The 18,377-nt window shown below is 49.1% G+C and overlaps 1 protein-coding gene across 1 annotated transcript in view; it reads left to right on the forward strand.

The window, feature by feature from the left end:
• LOC118395562 (lipopolysaccharide-responsive and beige-like anchor protein) overlaps positions 1–18,377 on the forward strand; it is a 405,339-nt gene that overhangs the window by 318,310 nt on the left and 68,652 nt on the right. The window contains 1 exon segment of the mRNA XM_052464349.1: positions 10,083–10,250. Coding sequence (XP_052320309.1) covers positions 10,083–10,250 — 168 coding nt within the window.

Raw genomic sequence — 18,377 nt, forward strand, 5'->3', positions numbered from 1 at the left:
ATAACAGTAGTGTGGTGATAGAAACCTCCTGATAACAGTAGTGTGGTGATAGAAACCTCCTGATAACAGTAGTGTGGTGATAGAAACCTCCTGATAACGGTAGTGTAGTGATAGAAACCTCCTGATAACGGTAGTGTAGTGATAGAAACCTCCTGATAACAGTAGTGTAGTGATAGAAACCTGATAACGGTAGTGTAGTGATAGAAACCTCCTGATAACAGTAGTGTGGTGATAGAAACCTCCTGATAACAGTAGTGTAGTGATAGAAACCTCCTGATAACAGTAGTGTAGTGATAGAAACCTCCTGATAACAGTAGTGTAGTGATAGAAACCTCCTGATAACAGTAGTGTAGTGATAGAAACCTCCTGATAACAGTAGTGTAGTGATAGAAACCTCCTGATAACAGTAGTGTAGTGATAGAAACCTCCTGATAACAGTAGTGTGGTGATAGAAACCTCCTGATAACAGTAGTGTAGTGATAGAAACCTCCTGATAACAGTAGTGTGGTGATAGAAACCTCCTGATAACAGTAGTGTAGTGATAGAAACCTCCTGATAACAGTAGTGTGGTGATAGAAACCTCCTGATAACAGTAGTGTAGTGATAGAAACCTCCTGATAACAGTAGTGTAGTGATAGAAACCTCCTGATAACAGTAGTGTAGTGATAGAAACCTGATAACGGTAGTGTAGTGATAGAAACCTCCTGATAACGGTAGTGTAGTGATAGAAACCTCCTGATAACGGTAGTGTAGTGATAGAAACCTCCTGATAACAGTAGTGTAGTGATAGAAACCTCCTGATAACAGTAGTGTAGTGATAGAAACCTCCTGATAACAGTAGTGTGGTGATAGAAACCTCCTGATAACAGTAGTGTAGTGATAGAAACCTCCTGATAACAGTAGTGTGGTGATAGAAACCTCCTGATAACGGTAGTGTGGTGATAGAAACCTCCTGATAACAGTAGTGTGGTGATAGAAACCTGATAACAGTAGTGTAGTGATATAAACCTCCTGATAACGGTAGTGTGGTGATAGAAACCTCCTGATAACGGTAGTGTGGTGATAGAAACCTGATAACAGTAGTGTAGTGATATAAACCTCCTGATAACGGTAGTGTGGTGATAGAAACCTGATAACAGTAGTGTAGTGATAGAAACCTCCTGATAACAGTAGTGTAGTGATATAAACCTCCTGATAACGGTAGTGTGGTGATAGAAACCTCCTGATAACGGTAGTGTGGTGATAGAAACCTGATAACAGTAGTGTAGTGATAGAAACCTGATAACGGTAGTGTGGTGATATAAACCTGATAACAGTAGTGTGGTGATAGAAACCTGATAACAGTAGTGTAGTGATATAAACCTCCTGATAACAGTAGTGTGGTGATAGAAACCTGATAACAGTAGTGTGGTGATATAAACCTCCTGATAACGGTAGTGTGGTGATAGAAACCTCCTGATAACAGTAGTGATAGAAACCTCCTGATAACAGTAGTGTGGTGATAGAAACCTCCTGATAACAGTAGTGTAGTGATAGAAACCTCCTGATAACAGTAGCGTGGTGATAGAAACCTCCTGATAACAGTAGCGTGGTGATAGAAACCTCCTGATAACAGTAGCGTGGTGATAGAAACCTCCTGATAACAGTAGCGTGGTGATAGAAACCTCCTGATAACAGTAGCGTGGTGATAGAAACCTCCTGATAACAGTAGTGTGGTGATAGAAACCTCCTGATAACAGTAGCGTGGTGATAGAAACCTCCTGATAACAGTAGTGTAGTGATAGAAACCTCCTGATAACAGTAGTGTAGTGATAGAAACCTCCTGATAACAGTAGTGTGGTGATAGAAACCTCCTGATAACAGTAGTGTGGTGATAGAAACCTCCTGATAACAGTAGTGTGGTGATAGAAACCTCCTGATAACAGTAGTGTAGTGATAGAAACCTCCTGATAACAGTAGTGTAGTGATAGAAACCTCCTGATAACAGTAGTGTAGTGATAGAAACCTCCTGATAACAGTAGTGTAGTGATATAAACCTCCTGATAACGGTAGTGTGGTGATAGAAACCTCCTGATAACGGTAGTGTGGTGATAGAAACCTGATAACAGTAGTGTAGTGATAGAAACCTGATAACGGTAGTGTGGTGATATAAACCTGATAACAGTAGTGTGGTGATAGAAACCTGATAACAGTAGTGTGGTGATATAAACCTCCTGATAACGGTAGTGTGGTGATAGAAACCTCCTGATAACAGTAGTGATAGAAACCTCCTGATAACAGTAGTGTGGTGATAGAAACCTCCTGATAACAGTAGTGTGGTGATAGAAACCTCCTGATAACAGTAGCGTGGTGATAGAAACCTCCTGATAACAGTAGCGTGGTGATAGAAACCTCCTGATAACAGTAGCGTGGTGATAGAAACCTCCTGATAACAGTAGCGTGGTGATAGAAACCTCCTGATAACAGTAGTGTGGTGATAGAAACCTCCTGATAACAGTAGCGTGGTGATAGAAACCTCCTGATAACAGTAGTGTAGTGATAGAAACCTCCTGATAACGGTAGTGTAGTGATAGAAACCTCCTGATAACAGTAGTGTGGTGATAGAAACCTCCTGATAACAGTAGTGTGGTGATAGAAACCTCCTGATAACAGTAGTGTAGTGATAGAAACCTCCTGATAACAGTAGTGTAGTGATAGAAACCTCCTGATAACAGTAGTGTAGTGATAGAAACCTCCTGATAACAGTAGTGTAGTGATAGAAACCTCCTGATAACAATAGTGTAGTGATAGAAACCTCCTGATAACAGTAGTGTAGTGATAGAAACCTCCTGATAACAGTAGTGTAGTGATAGAAACCTCCTGATAACAGTAGTGTAGTGATAGAAACCTCCTGATAACAGTAGTGTAGTGATAGAAACCTCCTGATAACAGTAGTGTAGTGATAGAAACCTCCTGATAACAGTAGTGTAGTGATAGAAACCTCCTGATAACAGTAGTGTAGTGATAGAAACCTCCTGATAACAGTAGTGTAGTGATAGAAACCTCCTGATAACAGTAGTGTAGTGATAGAAACCTCCTGATAACAGTAGTGTGGTGATAGAAACCTCCTGATAACAGTAGTGTAGTGATAGAAACCTCCTGATAACAGTAGTGTGGTGATAGAAACCTCCTGATAACGGTAGTGTGGTGATAGAAACCTCCTGATAACAGTAGTGTGGTGATAGAAACCTGATAACAGTAGTGTAGTGATATAAACCTCCTGATAACGGTAGTGTGGTGATAGAAACCTCCTGATAACGGTAGTGTGGTGATAGAAACCTGATAACAGTAGTGTAGTGATATAAACCTCCTGATAACGGTAGTGTGGTGATAGAAACCTGATAACAGTAGTGTAGTGATAGAAACCTCCTGATAACAGTAGTGTAGTGATATAAACCTCCTGATAACGGTAGTGTGGTGATAGAAACCTCCTGATAACGGTAGTGTGGTGATAGAAACCTGATAACAGTAGTGTAGTGATAGAAACCTCCTGATAACGGTAGTGTGGTGATAGAAACCTGATAACGGTAGTGTGGTGATATAAACCTGATAACAGTAGTGTGGTGATAGAAACCTGGTAACAGTAGTGTGGTGATATAAACCTCCTGATAACGGTAGTGTGGTGATAGAAACCTCCTGATAACAGTAGTGATAGAAACCTCCTGATAACAGTAGTGTGGTGATAGAAACCTCCTGATAACAGTAGTGTAGTGATAGAAACCTCCTGATAACAGTAGCGTGGTGATAGAAACCTCCTGATAACAGTAGCGTGGTGATAGAAACCTCCTGATAACAGTAGCGTGGTGATAGAAACCTCCTGATAACAGTAGCGTGGTGATAGAAACCTCCTGATAACAGTAGTGTGGTGATAGAAACCTCCTGATAACAGTAGCGTGGTGATAGAAACCTCCTGATAACAGTAGTGTAGTGATAGAAACCTCCTGATAACAGTAGTGTAGTGATAGAAACCTCCTGATAACAGTAGTGTGGTGATAGAAACCTCCTGATAACAGTAGTGTGGTGATAGAAACCTCCTGATAACAGTAGTGTGGTGATAGAAACCTCCTGATAACAGTAGTGTAGTGATAGAAACCTCCTGATAACAGTAGTGTAGTGATAGAAACCTCCTGATAACAGTAGTGTAGTGATAGAAACCTCCTGATAACAGTAGTGTAGTGATAGAAACCTCCTGATAACAGTAGTGTAGTGATAGAAACCTCCTGATAACAGTAGTGTAGTGATATAAACCTCCTGATAACAGTAGTGTAGTGATAGAAACCTCCTGATAACAGTAGTGTGGTGATAGAAACCTCCTGATAACAGTAGTGATAGAAACCTCCTGATAGAAACCTCCTGATAACAGTAGTGATAGAAACCTCCTGATAACAGTAGTGATAGAAACCTCCTGATAACAGTAGTGATAGAAACCTCCTGATAACAGTAGTGATAGAAACCTCCTGATAACAGTAGTGTAGTGATAGAAACCTCCTGATAACAGTAGTGTAGTGATAGAAACCTCCTGATAACAGTAGTGTGGTGATAGAAACCTCCTGATAACAGTAGTGTAGTAATAGAAACCTCCTGATAACAGTAGTGTAGTGCCATCCACCCCCTGCCAGGCATTTACATAAAGGCATGCTAAATTATTCATGAATTATCAGAGGATTCCCGGTGGAACAGGATGAAACAGACAGTGGCTGCTAATTGGCCCATCAATAACCCTGCTGCCTGCTGGATCTCCCTTAGTGGATCTGGATCTCTCCTCAGGAATGTGGCTCTCTGGTCTACACAACAGTTTTGGCTCTCTCTAGTCTACACAACACTTCTGGCTCTCTCTAGTCTACACAACACTTCTGGCTCTCTCTAGTCTACACAACACTTCTGGCTCTCTCTAGTCTACACAACACTTCTGGCTCTCTCTAGTCTACACAACACTTCTGGCTCTCTCTAGTCTACACAACACTTCTGGCTCTCTAGTCTACACAACACTTCTGGCTCTCTAGTCTACACAACACTTCTGGCTCTCTAGTCTACACAACACTTCTGGCTCTCTAGTCTACACAACACTTCTGGCTCTCTAGTCTACACAACACTTCTGGCTCTCTAGTCTACACAACACTTCTGGCTCTCTAGTCTACACAACACTTCTTGCTCTCTCTAGTCTACGCAACACTTCTCTCTTTCTAGTCTACACAACACTTCTGGCTCTCTAGTCTACACAAGACTCCTGGCTCTCTCTAGTCTACACAAGACTCCTGGCTCTCTAGTCTACACAACACTTCTGTCTCTCTAGTCTACGCAAGACCCCTGGCTCTCTAGTCTACACAGCACTTCTCTCTCTCTCTCTAGTCTATACAACACTTCTCTCTCTCTCTAGTCTACACAACACTTCTCTCTCTCTCTCTTGTCTACACAACACTCTCTTTCTCTAGTCTACACAACACTTCTCTCTCTCGTCTACACAACACTTCTCTCTCTCTAGTCTACACAACACTTCTCTCTCTCTAGTCTACACAACACTTCTCTCTCTCTAGTCTACACAACACTTCTCTCTCTCTAGTCTACACAACACTTCTCTCTCTCTAGTCTACACAACACTTCTCTCTCTCTAGTCTACACAACACTTCTCTCTCTCTAGTCTACACAACACTTCTCTCTCTCTATTCTACGCAACACTTCTGGCTCTCTCTAGTCTACATAACACTTCTGTCTCTCTCTAGTCTACACAACACCTCTCTCTCTCTCTAGTCTACACAACACCTCTCTCTCTCTCTCTAGTCTACGCAAGACTTCTGTCTCTCTAGTCTACGCAATACTTCTGGCTCTAGTCTACGCAATACTTCTGGCTCTCTCTAGTCTACACAAGACTTCTGGCACTCTCTAGTCTACACAAGACTCCTGCCTTTGACGAGGAATGGTTTTTAGATTAAGGTTTGGTGGCTGAAAGTTTATCTTAACTTAACAAAGAAGGGTTTTTAATATAACAATACTTTTCACAAAAGTTGTCATCTTTAATTTATCTGTAGAAACGTTGAAACTACTGTAGAAACTTTGACAACAGAAACATTGTCAAACATCACAGCACAGTTGAGGGTAGGCTGAAGGATGGAATTAAAATCAAACAAAAGAGAACTAAAATACACTGCCCCCCCCACACACAAACACACACAGAACTAAAATACACTGCCCCCCCCCACACACAAACACACACAGAATTTAAAAAATAAAATAAAGAGATGGTTCTCCCACAACCGTTTTGCTTGTTGATCAAACATGTCTGGGAGAACACAGGGTAGAATTGCCAATGGGCCTCTCTTTTAGCAGCACAGACTGAGAGGCTTTGAAAGACACACCACAGAGCTAGTTCACTATACCTCTGCAGGCATTACCAAACGCTCCCTGAATCACTGATGAGAGAGGGGATTTCTAGGCACTACCAAACGATTGCATCTCAGTCAGAAACAGACACACACGCACAATACTATTCCCCTTTCCCCAAATGCTAGAACCTCATTACCATAAAGGCGGGCCTCTGGAGAGGGTGCTGCAATAACACAGGCTGTTCTTTGTTTCCCTGCCTTGATTGACAGGAGATTGCAACGCACATTAAATGGCCATCAGACTCTGCATTAGTTTAGAAACAGAGGGAGCAGGGCCCCGTCAAAGGTCAGGCCTAGCGCATAATGAACTGATCTCTCTCTGTCACACACACACCGGTCCCCCATCGGCCCCCAGTCAGCTTGTCATTAAGAGGCCTGTCCTGGATTCTAATAGACATGTAGCCCTAATAAAATGAATCACTCTCTGACACAGAGCTTTGAACGTATTAACATAAGTGTGTTTATGTCGGAGGAAATGCAGACAAGAAGCCTGGACTGGGGTGCTCTGGTGCTCTGTTCCAGGGGTGCTCTGTTCCAGGGGTGCTCTGGTGCTCTGGTGCTCTGGTGCTCTGTTCCAGGGGTGCTCTGTTCCAGGGGTGCTCTGTTCCAGGGGTGCTCTGTTCCAGGGGTGCTCTGTTCCAGGGGTGCTCTGTTCCAGGGGTGCTCTGTTCCAGGGGTGCTCTGTTCCAGGGGTGCTCTGTTCCTGGGGTGCTCTGTTCCAGGGGTGCTCTGTTCCTGGGGTGCCCTGTTCCAGGGGTGCTCTGTTCCAGGGGTGCTCTGTTCCAGGGGTGCCCTGTTCCTGGGGTGCCCTGTTCCTGGGGTGCCCTGTTCCTGGGGTGCCCTGTTCCTGGGGTGCCCTGTTCCTGGGGTGCCCTGTTACAGGGGTGCTCTGTTCCAGGGGTGCTCTGTTCCAGGGGTGCTCTGTTCCCGGGGTGCTCTGTTCCCGGGGTGCTCTGTTCCCGGGGTGCTCTGTTCCCGGGGTGCTCTGTTCCCGGGGTGCTCTGTTCCTGGGGTGCTCTGTTCCTGGGGTGCTCTGTTCCTGGGGTGCTCTGTTCCCGGGGTGCTCTGTTCCCGGGGTGCTCTGTTCCCGGGGTGCTCTGTTCCCGGGGTGCTCTGTTCCCGGGGTGCTCTGTTCCAGGGGTGCTCTGTTCCTGGGGTGCTCTGTTCCCGGGGTGCTCTGTTCCCGGGGTGCTCTGTTCCCGGGGTGCTCTGTTCCCGGGGTGCTCTGTTCCCGGGGTGCTCTGTTCCAGGGGTGCTCTGTTCCTGGGGTGCCCTGTTCCTGGGGTGCCCTGTTCCTGGGGTGCCCTGTTACAGGGGTGCTCTGTTCCAGGGGTGCTCTGTTCCAGGGGTGCTCTGTTCCCGGGTGCTCTGTTCCCGGGGTGCTCTGTTCCAGGGGTGCTCTGTTCCTGGGGTGCTCTGTTCCTGGGGTGCTCTGTTCCTGGGGTGCTCTGTTCCCGGGGTGCTCTGTTCCCGGGGTGCTCTGTTCCCGGGTGCTCTGTTCCAGGGTGCTCTGTTCCAGGGGTGCTCTGTTCCCGGGGTGCTCTGTTCCCGGGGTGCTCTGTTCCCGGGGTGCTCTGTTCCTGGGGTGCTCTGTTCCTGGGGTGCTCTGTTCCAGGGGTGCTCTGTTCCAGGGGTGCTCTGTTCCAGGGGTGCTCTGTTTGGTCTTATTGTTAATAATTACTCCCAAAACATTGATATTCTCGCATATTTGATTGTGTGTTTTAAAGGGGGAAAATAATTGTGCTTTCTGTGGCTACTAATTTCACCATGTTTCCAGGTTGCCAAACTATAATTGCGGAAGTATAATTGTTGAACATTTACAAAAAAGAACCATGAAGTGTAACCTATTCACACAATTTGTTATGCACTTCTATAACATGTCCTCATTTTAATCGTGTTCTTCCTCCACTCCACTTCCCAGCTTGCATTCCAATGTTGGTACTTTACTCCCTAGTTAGTGCACTCATTTTGACCCGGGCCCATAGGGCGCTATATATATATGTGGGTAGGTAGGTTGGTAGGTAGGTAGGAAGGTAGGTAGGTAGGTAGGAAGGACATGGTCACATTTAGGACCCAGACCCAGTTCCACATTAAAACCCAGAGACCTTTCAGTGCTTTGCCGCCCCAGGGCCTTTTTTCTCTCTCCTTGACACCGACCAATTTATTGATGTTGTTTCCACGGCTCATAAAGTCATTATACAAGAGCTTTCACAGTTTACCATCAGGCTGAGGCTCGATCACCCCGTCAGGGGGAGATGTCATGATGGCATACAGGCAGCAGGCGTCGAGCTGTTCGCTCTTTCTTTTTCTCGCTCACCACCTCTCTCTCTCTCTCTCTCTCTCTCTCTCTCTCTCTCTCTCTCTCTCTCGCTCACCACCTCCTCTCTCTCTCTCTCTCTCTCTCACCACCTCCTCTCTCTCTCTCTCTCTCTCTCTCTCTCTCTCTCTCTCTCTCTCTCTCTCTCTCTCTCTCTCTCTCTCTCTCTCTCTCTCTCTCTCTCTCTCTCTCTCTCTGAATCTCATTTTTCTCGCACTCCCTTTCTTTCCCCATATTTTCTCTCTCTCCGCCGTTCCTCCCTGATTGAAAGTTATAATTAAGAGAGTGAGAGAGAATTAGAAGGAAAATTAGCTGTCAGAAAGTCACATTTAAGTGAGTGATGGGCCAGCCCCGGCTGTAAACATTTAAATGATATAAATTGCCATTTAAGTGTACCGGTTTAATGTTTTGTCACAGAATTAATGTGCCACAAGGCAGCAATGACAATCAAGGCCTCCTCATTCTAATTTGGAACGCGTTTAGAAGCCTTTGTTGTTGCCGTGCCGACAGCTTTTCCAGAAATTAACACAATTGCTCTTTTTATGAGAAACCATAAATGTTTTCCCTTCTTTGCCAGCTAATGAGTAGAAAAACAGCTTGTATCTCAATGTTATGGTGAGACAGAGACATTCCAAAGCACCGCTATATACATTATCTCGCCTCGTCGTCCCACGAAAGGGGAAGAAGAGTCCAAAATGAGTCCCCAACGTCCTACTAGAACGGAGTGTTTTCACACGATTAGCATTGGAGTCTCTTGGAGCATTTTCTTCATTATGCAGATGATAGTCAGTGCTGCAATCTGCTATTGAAATGACTTTGAACAAGTTCTGCTTTGAGTTGCAGATTTTTGTGGGGGTTGGGGGAGTGGAGTAAGCGTTCTGGAATTACAACAATTAGTGGCGAACATAATTTGCAGTATTGCAGTTTAGCAGGTCTACTGTATCTGCTCGTAATGCTTCAGTAGACCTATAAAAATAATCATTTCACTTCGTCTAATCCCACCCTTGGTTCTGTGGCTTATGAGTGACATCAACTTCAATCAATTATTTGCAAGGATTCCCTACCTCTTATTATTGATATAATCTTTGTGTCCTCTTGTACCACTCTATCTATCCAAATCCCCTCTAACCATGAGTCCTCGCTCCCTCACTCTGCTCAATAACCCTTTCATTTAGCCCAATCCCCTCTAACCATGAGTCCTCGCTGCCTCACTCTGCTCAATAACCCTTTCATTTAGCCCAATCCCCTCTAACCATGAGTCCTCGCTCCCTCACTCTGCTCAATAACCCTTTCATTTAGCCCAATCCCCTCTAACCATGGCTCCTCCTCTCCTCCTGTCTTCCCAGGCTCTGGAGAGTGAGTTTGTGTCGTGCCAGCTGCACCAGTGGATCGACCTGATCTTTGGCTACAAGCAGCAGGGTCCTGAGGCCACCAGGTCTCTCAACGTCTTCTACTACCTGACCTATGAAGGGACCATCAACCTCAGCTCCATCACCGACCCCATGCTCAGAGAGGTGATGTAACACACACACACACACACACACACACACACACACACACACACACACACACACACACACACACACACAGAGTTGACGTGACGTTTTTCTGCGTATTATTTGTTATAATATTAATTGTCTTTTCCATCTCTAAAATCCCCTGCTGGACATGAATTACTCCACGGTATCACACAGAATCATTAAAGCTCTTAACTGGGATGTTGAATCCAATTCAATTAAAGTCCATTAGCATCAGCAAAAGGTATAATCCTCTGACATTATTGACGCTGTTATTTGCGTTCCATTCAACAGCAGGGCTGTGTGATAAGTAAGTACTATTCAGTCAAGTTGAGTTGCTGAATCCAGCATTCTTTCATCTCCAGGACTGGGATCCCACTGAAAGCTATATGAAGTGCTCCACTTTAAAGTCTGAGAAAGCCCTTAAAAATCCGGAGTGTGTTTGTGTTTTTCTCGATCTACTTTCATTCATTATTCATCCTCCCTTCACTTTGAACCAACAGGCAGGCAGCCTCTCCCTCTCTCCCCACAGCAGCAACACGGTACAACAATATAGCAATAAACCACGGCTAGCCCGCTAGCTTACAGCGCTAACTCTCTCATTGACACTCTAACAAATCTGTGGCAGGCGAACAGGGTGCTGACCCCACAACTAGAGTGTGACTTCTCGTCTAAAACGGTGCCACTGAAGTGTAACTCAGGGTGCCAGACATGGCAGCCAACCACTGAGACAGCCTCTTCTGGCCCAGAGTGCACTGTGTGTGTACTGTGTAAACTCTAGGGCCGGGACCATACCAGTATGGTGATACTCGTTAGTATGAAGGTAAGGGAACACAACACAAAGCGGATTGAACTGGTTTTGAAATCAGCTCGAATGTTGGAAACAAACATCATGATGTCATCCAGAGTCACATGTATTTATTTTCTAAGCTGTAATACAATATGTTACATACAGCAGGTTTTTAAAGGACCAAAGAGATTGGTTTGCGTCGTGTTTTCATTTTTGTCATGGAAAAAATATCCTCCAGAGATAACACAACGAGAGCTGGTCAACATAACTTCCTATATAATGCAATATGTATTTGATTGAAGACACTCTGAAGCCCCAAACAAATGATCCGTAAACAAATATCCTAATTGCTCTGATATCACAATTACTTCTGTTGTGTTGAATATAATTGTATGTTCAGTTGGAATTAAGTGTGTACATTTGAAATGTACAACATTACCCGTCCACCAACCAAAACACATTCACACTGAACCTCCCTCAGATCTTTTACTATCCGAGTCCTGGCCAGAAAATCACCATCTTGACATCGGCGTTCAACAAGGACACAGTAGGGCGATAGTAGTCGTCATTTCCAGCAGTACACTCACCGTGGAACCGTGTTAGAGGTTGATTAGTGTCCGTGGGTGTTCAGCTGAAGGTCAAAGTGACTCAACTGTTCCGTTAGCTAGCTCTGGGACGTTTTGCTCAGGCTAATGTACAAGAGGACCCATCTTCATTCAATTCCCAGCTGACGTTTATAAAGGCGTACGATGTTGGAAACTTGCTGGGCATAGGTCACCTATATACTTGCCAATACTACAATGTTATGACATATTGGCATGTGATTATGTGGGGCCACTGGCAAGGCCAATCTTCTTCAGGGGCGCTGGTCCGTATCTGATGAAGTCTCTATATTCTGTACATTTAAAGGACGGCGGAAGACCCCCTCTGCAGCGAGTCTACGGTCATGTGATTTACTCAACCACTCGACAAGCTGCATCTGGATGGAAAACATGCTGTTTTTATGTAAATAAATGTATCACAGTAACCACATAACCGCACTTCGTTTTGAATGAAGGGAAATGAATAACCGAAGGATGTCCTTGGCGTGTTGTCTGGTTTGTAGGGGTTGTGCGACAACTCAAGGCAGGTTCCTGTTTGCGTGGGTATGTTTAATTTATACTCGTATTACGTGAAAGCTGTAAAATGCAGATTGCATTGTCACTGGTGTGTGACGGCCGTGAGATTTTCCATAATCACAGACAAAGGACAGCGTGAGAGGGCGAGAGAGAGAGAGGGCAGGAGAGAGAGAGGGCAGGAGAGAGAGAGGGCAGGAGAGAGAGAGGGCAGGAGAGAGAGAGAAGGCAGGAGAGAGAGAGGGGGCAGGAGAGAGAGAGAGGGCAGGAGAGAGAGAGAGGGCAGGAGAGAGAGAGAGAGAGAGGGCTGGAGAGAGGGCTGGAGAGGGAGAGAGAGAGGGCAGGAGAGAGAGAGAGGGCAGGAGAGAGAGAGAGGGGGCAGGAGAGAGAGAGAGAGAGAGAGAGAGGGGGCAGGAGAGAGAGAGAGAGGGGGGCAGGAGAGAGAGAGAGGGGGCAGGAGAGAGAGGGGCAGGAGAGAGAGGGGCAGGAGAGAGAGAGGGCAGGAGAGAGAGAGGGGGCAGGAGAGAGGGAGAGGGCAGGAGAGAGAGAGGGGCAGGAGAGGGAGAGGGGGCAGGAGAGAGAGAGGGGGCAGGAGAGAGAGAGGGGGCAGGAGAGAGAGAGGGGGCAGGAGAGATGGAGAGGGCAGGAGAGAGAGAGAGGCAGGAGAGAGAGAGAGGGCAGGAGAGAGAGAGGGCAGGAGAGAGAGAGAGGGGCAGGAGAGAGAGAGAGGGCAGGAGAGAGAGAGAGGGCAGGAGAGAGAGAGGCAGGAGAGAGAGAGAGGGCAGGAGAGAGGAGGGCAGGAGAGAGAGAGAGGGCAGGAGAGAGAGAGAGGGCAGGAGAGAGAGAGGGCAGGAGAGAGAGAGGGGGCAGGAGAGAGAGAGGGGCAGGAGAGAGAGAGGGGCAGGAGAGAGAGAGGGCAGGAGAGAGAGAGGGCAGGAGAGAGAGAGGGCAGGAGAGAGAGAGGGCAGGAGAGAGAGAGGGCAGGAGAGAGAGAGAGAGCAGGAGAGAGAGAGAGAGGGCGAGAGAGAGGGCAGGAGAGAGAGAGGGGCGAGAGAGAGGTAGAGAGAGGGAGAGAGAGGGGGGCGCGAGAGAGAGAGGGCGCGAGAGAGAGGGAGAGAGGGCTGGAGAGGGAGAGAGAGAGGGCTGGAGAGGGCAGGTGAGGGGAGGGAGAGAGAGATGGGGCAGGAGAGGGCAGGTGAGGGAGGGAGAGAGATGGGGCAGGAGAGGGCAGGTAAGGGAGGGAGAGGGAGAGAGAGAGAGGGCAGGAGAGAGAGAGGGCTGGAGAGGGAGAGAGAGGGCTGGAGAGGGAGAGAGAGAGGGCTGGAGGGGGAGAGAGAGATGGGGCAGGAGAGGGAGGGAGAGAGGAGAGGGCAGGAGAAGGAGAGAGAGGGAGAGGGCAGGAGAGAGGGAGAGAGGGAGAGAGGGCAGGAGAGGGAGAGAGAGAGAGAGGGAGAGAGAGAGAGAGGGAGAGAGGGCAGGAGAGGGAGAGAGGGCAGGAGAGGGAGAGGGGGCAGGAGAAGGAGAGAAGGCAGGAGAAGGGGAGAGAGGGCAGGAGAGAGAGAGAGAGAGGGCTGGAGAGGGAGAGAGAGAGAGGGCAGGAGAGGGAGAGAGAGAGAGGGCAGGAGAGGGAGAGAGAGAGAGGGCAGGAGAGGGAGGGAGAGAGAGATGGGGCAGGAGAGGGAGGGAGAGAGAGAGACGGCAGGAGAGGGAGAGAGCGAGAGAGAGGGCAGGAGAGGGAGAGAGGGCAGGAGAGGGAGAGAGGGCAGGAGAGGGAGAGAGGGCAGGAGAGGGAGAGAGGGCAGGAGGGAGGAGGGCAGAGAGGGAGAGGAGAGGGGCAGGAGAGAGAGAGAGAGGGGGCAGGAGAGGGAGAGAGAGAGAGGGGGCAGGAGAGGGAGAGAGAGAGAGGGCAGGAGAGGGAGAGAGGGCAGGAGAGGGCAGGAGAAGGAGAGAGGGCAGGAGAAGGAGAGAGGGCAGGAGAGGGAGAGAGAGAGAGAGAGGGCAGGAGAAGGAGAGAGGGCAGGAGAAGGAGAGAGAGGGAGAGAGGGCAGGAGAGAGAGAGAGAGGGCTGGAGAGGGAGAGAGAGGAGGGGCAGGAGAGAGAGGGAGAGAGAGATGGGGCAGGAGAGGGAGGGAGAGAGAGATGGGGCAGGAGAGGGAGGGAGAGAGAGATGGGGCAGGAGAGGGAGGGAGAGAGAGAGAGACGGCAGGAGAGGGAGAGAGAGAGAGAGGGCAGGAGAGGGAGAGAGGGCAGGAGTGGGAGAGAGGGCAGGAGAGGAGAGAGAGAGGGGGCAGGAGAGGGAGAGAGAGAGAGGGCAGGAGAGGGAGAGAGGGCAGGAGAGGGAGGGAGAGAGAGGGCAGGAGAAGGAGAGAGAGGGAGAGGGCAGGAGAAGGAGAGAGAGAGAGGGCAGGGAGAAGGAGAGAGAGAGAGGGCAGGAGGAGAGAGAGAGAGAGAGAGAGAGAGAGAGAGAGAGAGAGAGAGAGAGAGAGAGAGGCAGGGCAGGAGAGAGAGAGAGGGCAGGAGAGAGAGAGGGCGAGAGAGAGAGAGGCTGGAGAGGGCAGGTGAGGGAGGGAGAGAGAGATGGGGCAGGAGAGGGCAGGTAAGGGAGGGGAGAGGGAGAGAGAGAGAGGGCAGGAGAGAGAGAGAGAGAGAGGGGCTGGAGAGGGAGAGAGAGAGGGCTGGAGAGGGAGAGAGGGGCTGGAGAGGGAGAGAGAGATGGGGCAGGAGAGGGAGGGAGAGAGGGCAGGAGAGGGGGAGAGGGCAGGAGAAGGAGAGAGAGGGAGAGGGCAGGAGAGAGGGAGAGAGGGCAGGAGAGAGGGAGAGAGGGCAGGAGAGGGAGAGAGAGAGAGAGGGAAAGAGAGAGAGAGGGAGAGAGGGCAGGAGAGGGAGAGAGGGCAGGAGAGGGAGAGAGGGCAGGAGAAGGGGAGAGAGGGCAGGAGAGAGAGAGAGAGAGGGCTGGAGAGGGAGAGAGAGAGAGGGCAGGAGAGGGAGAGAGAGAGAGGGCGGGAGGGGAGAGAGAGAGAGGGCGGGAGAGGGAGGGAGAGAGATGGGGCAGGAGAGGGAGGGAGAGAGCGAGAGACGGCAGGAGAGGGAGAGAGCGAGAGAGAGGGCAGGAGAGGGAGAGAGGGCAGGAGAGGGAGAGAGGGCAGGAGAGGGGAGAGAGGGCAGGAGAGGGAGAGGGGCAGGAGAGGGAGAGAGGGCAGGAGAGGGAGAGAGGGCAGGAGAGGGAGAGAGAGAGAGGGGGCAGGAGAGGGAGAGAGAGAGAGGGGGCAGGAGAGGGAGAGAGAGAGAGAGGGCAGGAGAGAGAGGGGGCAGGAGAGGGAGAGAGGGCAGGAGAGGGAGGGAGAGAGAGAGGGCAGGAGAAGGAGAGAGGGCAGGAGAGGGAGAGAGAGAGGGCAGGAGAAGGAGAGAGGGCAGGAGAAGGAGAGAGAGGGAGAGAGGGCAGGAGAGAGAGAGAGGGCAGGAGAGGGAGAGAGGGCAGGAGTGGGAGAGAGGGCAGGAGAGGGAGAGAGAGAGAGAGGGCAGGAGAGGGAGAGAGCAATCCCTGTACCAGTACTCTCTGTCCCTCCCTCTCCCTCCCCTCCCTATCCTTTCCTCCCTACTCTGTCCCTCCCTCTCTCTCCCTGTCCCTCCCTCTCTCTCCTGTCCCTCCCAACCCCCCCCTCCCTCCCTTCCTACCCTGTCCCTCCCTCCGTCTCCTGTCCCTCCCTACCCTGTCCCTCCCTCCCTCTCTCTCCTGTCCCTCCCTACCCCCTCCACCACCACCTGTCCTCCATTGCCTGTTCTGACACAAACCAGCCCCGGAAGGCCTAGCCCAGACCAGGACCAGACAAGACCACACCAGGACCATGGCTGAAACAGTTGTCACTCCGTAGTGGCGGTCTCCCTTGGTGCTACACCCTTCCATTCCAACCTCCACCCCCCCCCCTTCGCCCCTGGCCCTGACACGGCCCAGACTAGCAACCCATTTCCGCCTCCTCCACAGGCCTGCTTCCTCACAAACACTGAGGGGCTGAGTCTGGCTACGGCTCGGGGCTGGAGACGCACTGCTGGTGTATTTGACTAATTAAAACTAACGCCGGGGTCCAGTCGGGTGTGTGGAGAAACCTCCCCAGCTGATTGGACTCAGGGAGGGGGGAGGAGGGTGACAACAAACTCTTTCTTAGACTCACTCACTTTCCTCCCTCTCATCATTCATGTGTGTGTGTGTTCATGCAATACACCTCCAATCTCTCTCTTTCTCCAATCGTTCTCGCTTTCGCTCTCTCTCTCTCACACACACACACACACACACACACACACACACACACACACACACACACACACACACACACACACACACACACACACACACACAGAGAGAGTTTATCTGCTCTCTCTCTGATGGCACCATGCTGTGCGGGGTGTGGATTTATTCATTCTCCTGATCATCAGTACAGCTCCAAGGTAAATAGTGGGTGTCAGAGATCCAATTTACAGTCCGGTTGTATTAACCATGCACCAGGCTCCTGGCCATGCCTGGGTAATGGGCCTCTGGCAGGGGAAATGACCGACCACAGCCCCCCTCTCCCCACTGGTCCTGGTAATGAATCTGCATGCGTGGGTGGGTAGGTGGTGGGCTCAAGCACATCTGGATGGGAATGAGGTGATAAATCAGCTTTTGCCCTCGGTGCCCGCCATGCGATGCTCCAGTCACTGAGCATGAAGGGCAGCTGAATGGCAGGGGATGAGGAGGAGGAGGTACAGAGGTACGGAGCGTGTTCTGTTGTCCTCTATAGAGGCCGTAGGGAGAGACCATACTGTACACACAGTCCAGTTCACCATCTGATGGAAGTGGTCTGTACCATCGTATACAAGAGATTTTATCAGATTTTTGGTTGTTAAAATGTGAAATCAGATAAATGTTATATTTATATATAAAGGAGGATTTGGTATCTAATATGTATGGTATAATATAGGGATGTATATGATAGAACTCTTGCCAAATGTATTTTGGATGAACACGACAGACCACAGCTAATTACACCGGCACAGATGTTCATAGTGGTCCTGACGGACTACCCCTCACACCCCAGGCTCACACACTTTGATCAATCACCTCCATTTAATCCTCCTGCTGGTCCTGTGCCAAGCTACTAGGCTAGCTAGAGCTAGCGCCTGCAAACACCACTCACATTCACGCCGCGGACAAATACTGAAAGGGGTTCTTATTGTGTGTCATCAACATTTCTATGCAAATCTGAAATCATCGTGTAAAAGTCCTCTTTAGTTCCCCTTCATCAAATAGTGATGCTGTGAAGACATTGGGTTAGCTAGCTAGCGCTTATCGCCATCTTGCCCTGACTCCCATTCCAGTGACGTAATGACTTGGGCTTTTCCTAGAACCCCTACATGCATTCTCGGGTATTTCAAGATCCTCTTAGTGACTGTAGGATTGTGTCCCAAATGGCACCCTATTCTCTTAACAGTGCACTCCTTTTGAACAGGGCCCTATGTAGGGAATAGGGTACTATTTTGGGACACAGCCTAGATCATCTGTTTGTAATCGATGGCCCAGTCTAATGGACCCAGGAGTGGATCTACACTAAATAAAGAGGGAGGGACAGATCCCATTGTTCTTCTCAGCTGTGAGAGGAGTTGGGGATCAAAGCTTGAGTGGCTTTGAGGGTCGGGGAGAGAAAGGGAGAGAGAAGGAAAGAGCTGGAAAAGAGAGGAAGGGGGAGGTAAGAGGCAGGGAGTCGGACTGGGGGAAAGAGAGACTGAGAGAGTCGAACCAAAGCCATGGGTTTTCTGACGCTCACATATCAACTGGCGTCGGTGGAGGCCTTGAGTCTAGGCCGGGAGATTTTCTCATACCTGTTAGAGATTAGGAACCATCTTTTTTTTACTACACTGGGATCCTCCACAAAAGCTGGAAGGTAGGATGGCAGGCAGAGGCTAGAGTATAGATCTGATCTGAAATTACTTCCACTTCTCTATGTAGTGACTTCTGACCAGAGCATAAATAGGGGTCTGGTTAAAAGAAGTGCACTACATAGGGAATAGGGTGCCATTTCACATGAATCCCAGGTATTAGTATACAGTAAGTATAGTCAGAGTCTATGGGCTTAACTGAGGCTCTCTCTCTCTCGCTCTGCTCTGCTCTGCTCACATAGTTTTCTGCTCTTCTCCACACTCTCTCTCTCGCTCTGCTCTGCTCTGCTCACATAGTTCTCTGCTCTT

The sequence above is a fragment of the Oncorhynchus keta genome, chromosome 16 (assembly GCF_023373465.1).
Source record: "Oncorhynchus keta strain PuntledgeMale-10-30-2019 chromosome 16, Oket_V2, whole genome shotgun sequence".
Classification (NCBI taxonomy): domain Eukaryota; kingdom Metazoa; phylum Chordata; class Actinopteri; order Salmoniformes; family Salmonidae; genus Oncorhynchus; species Oncorhynchus keta.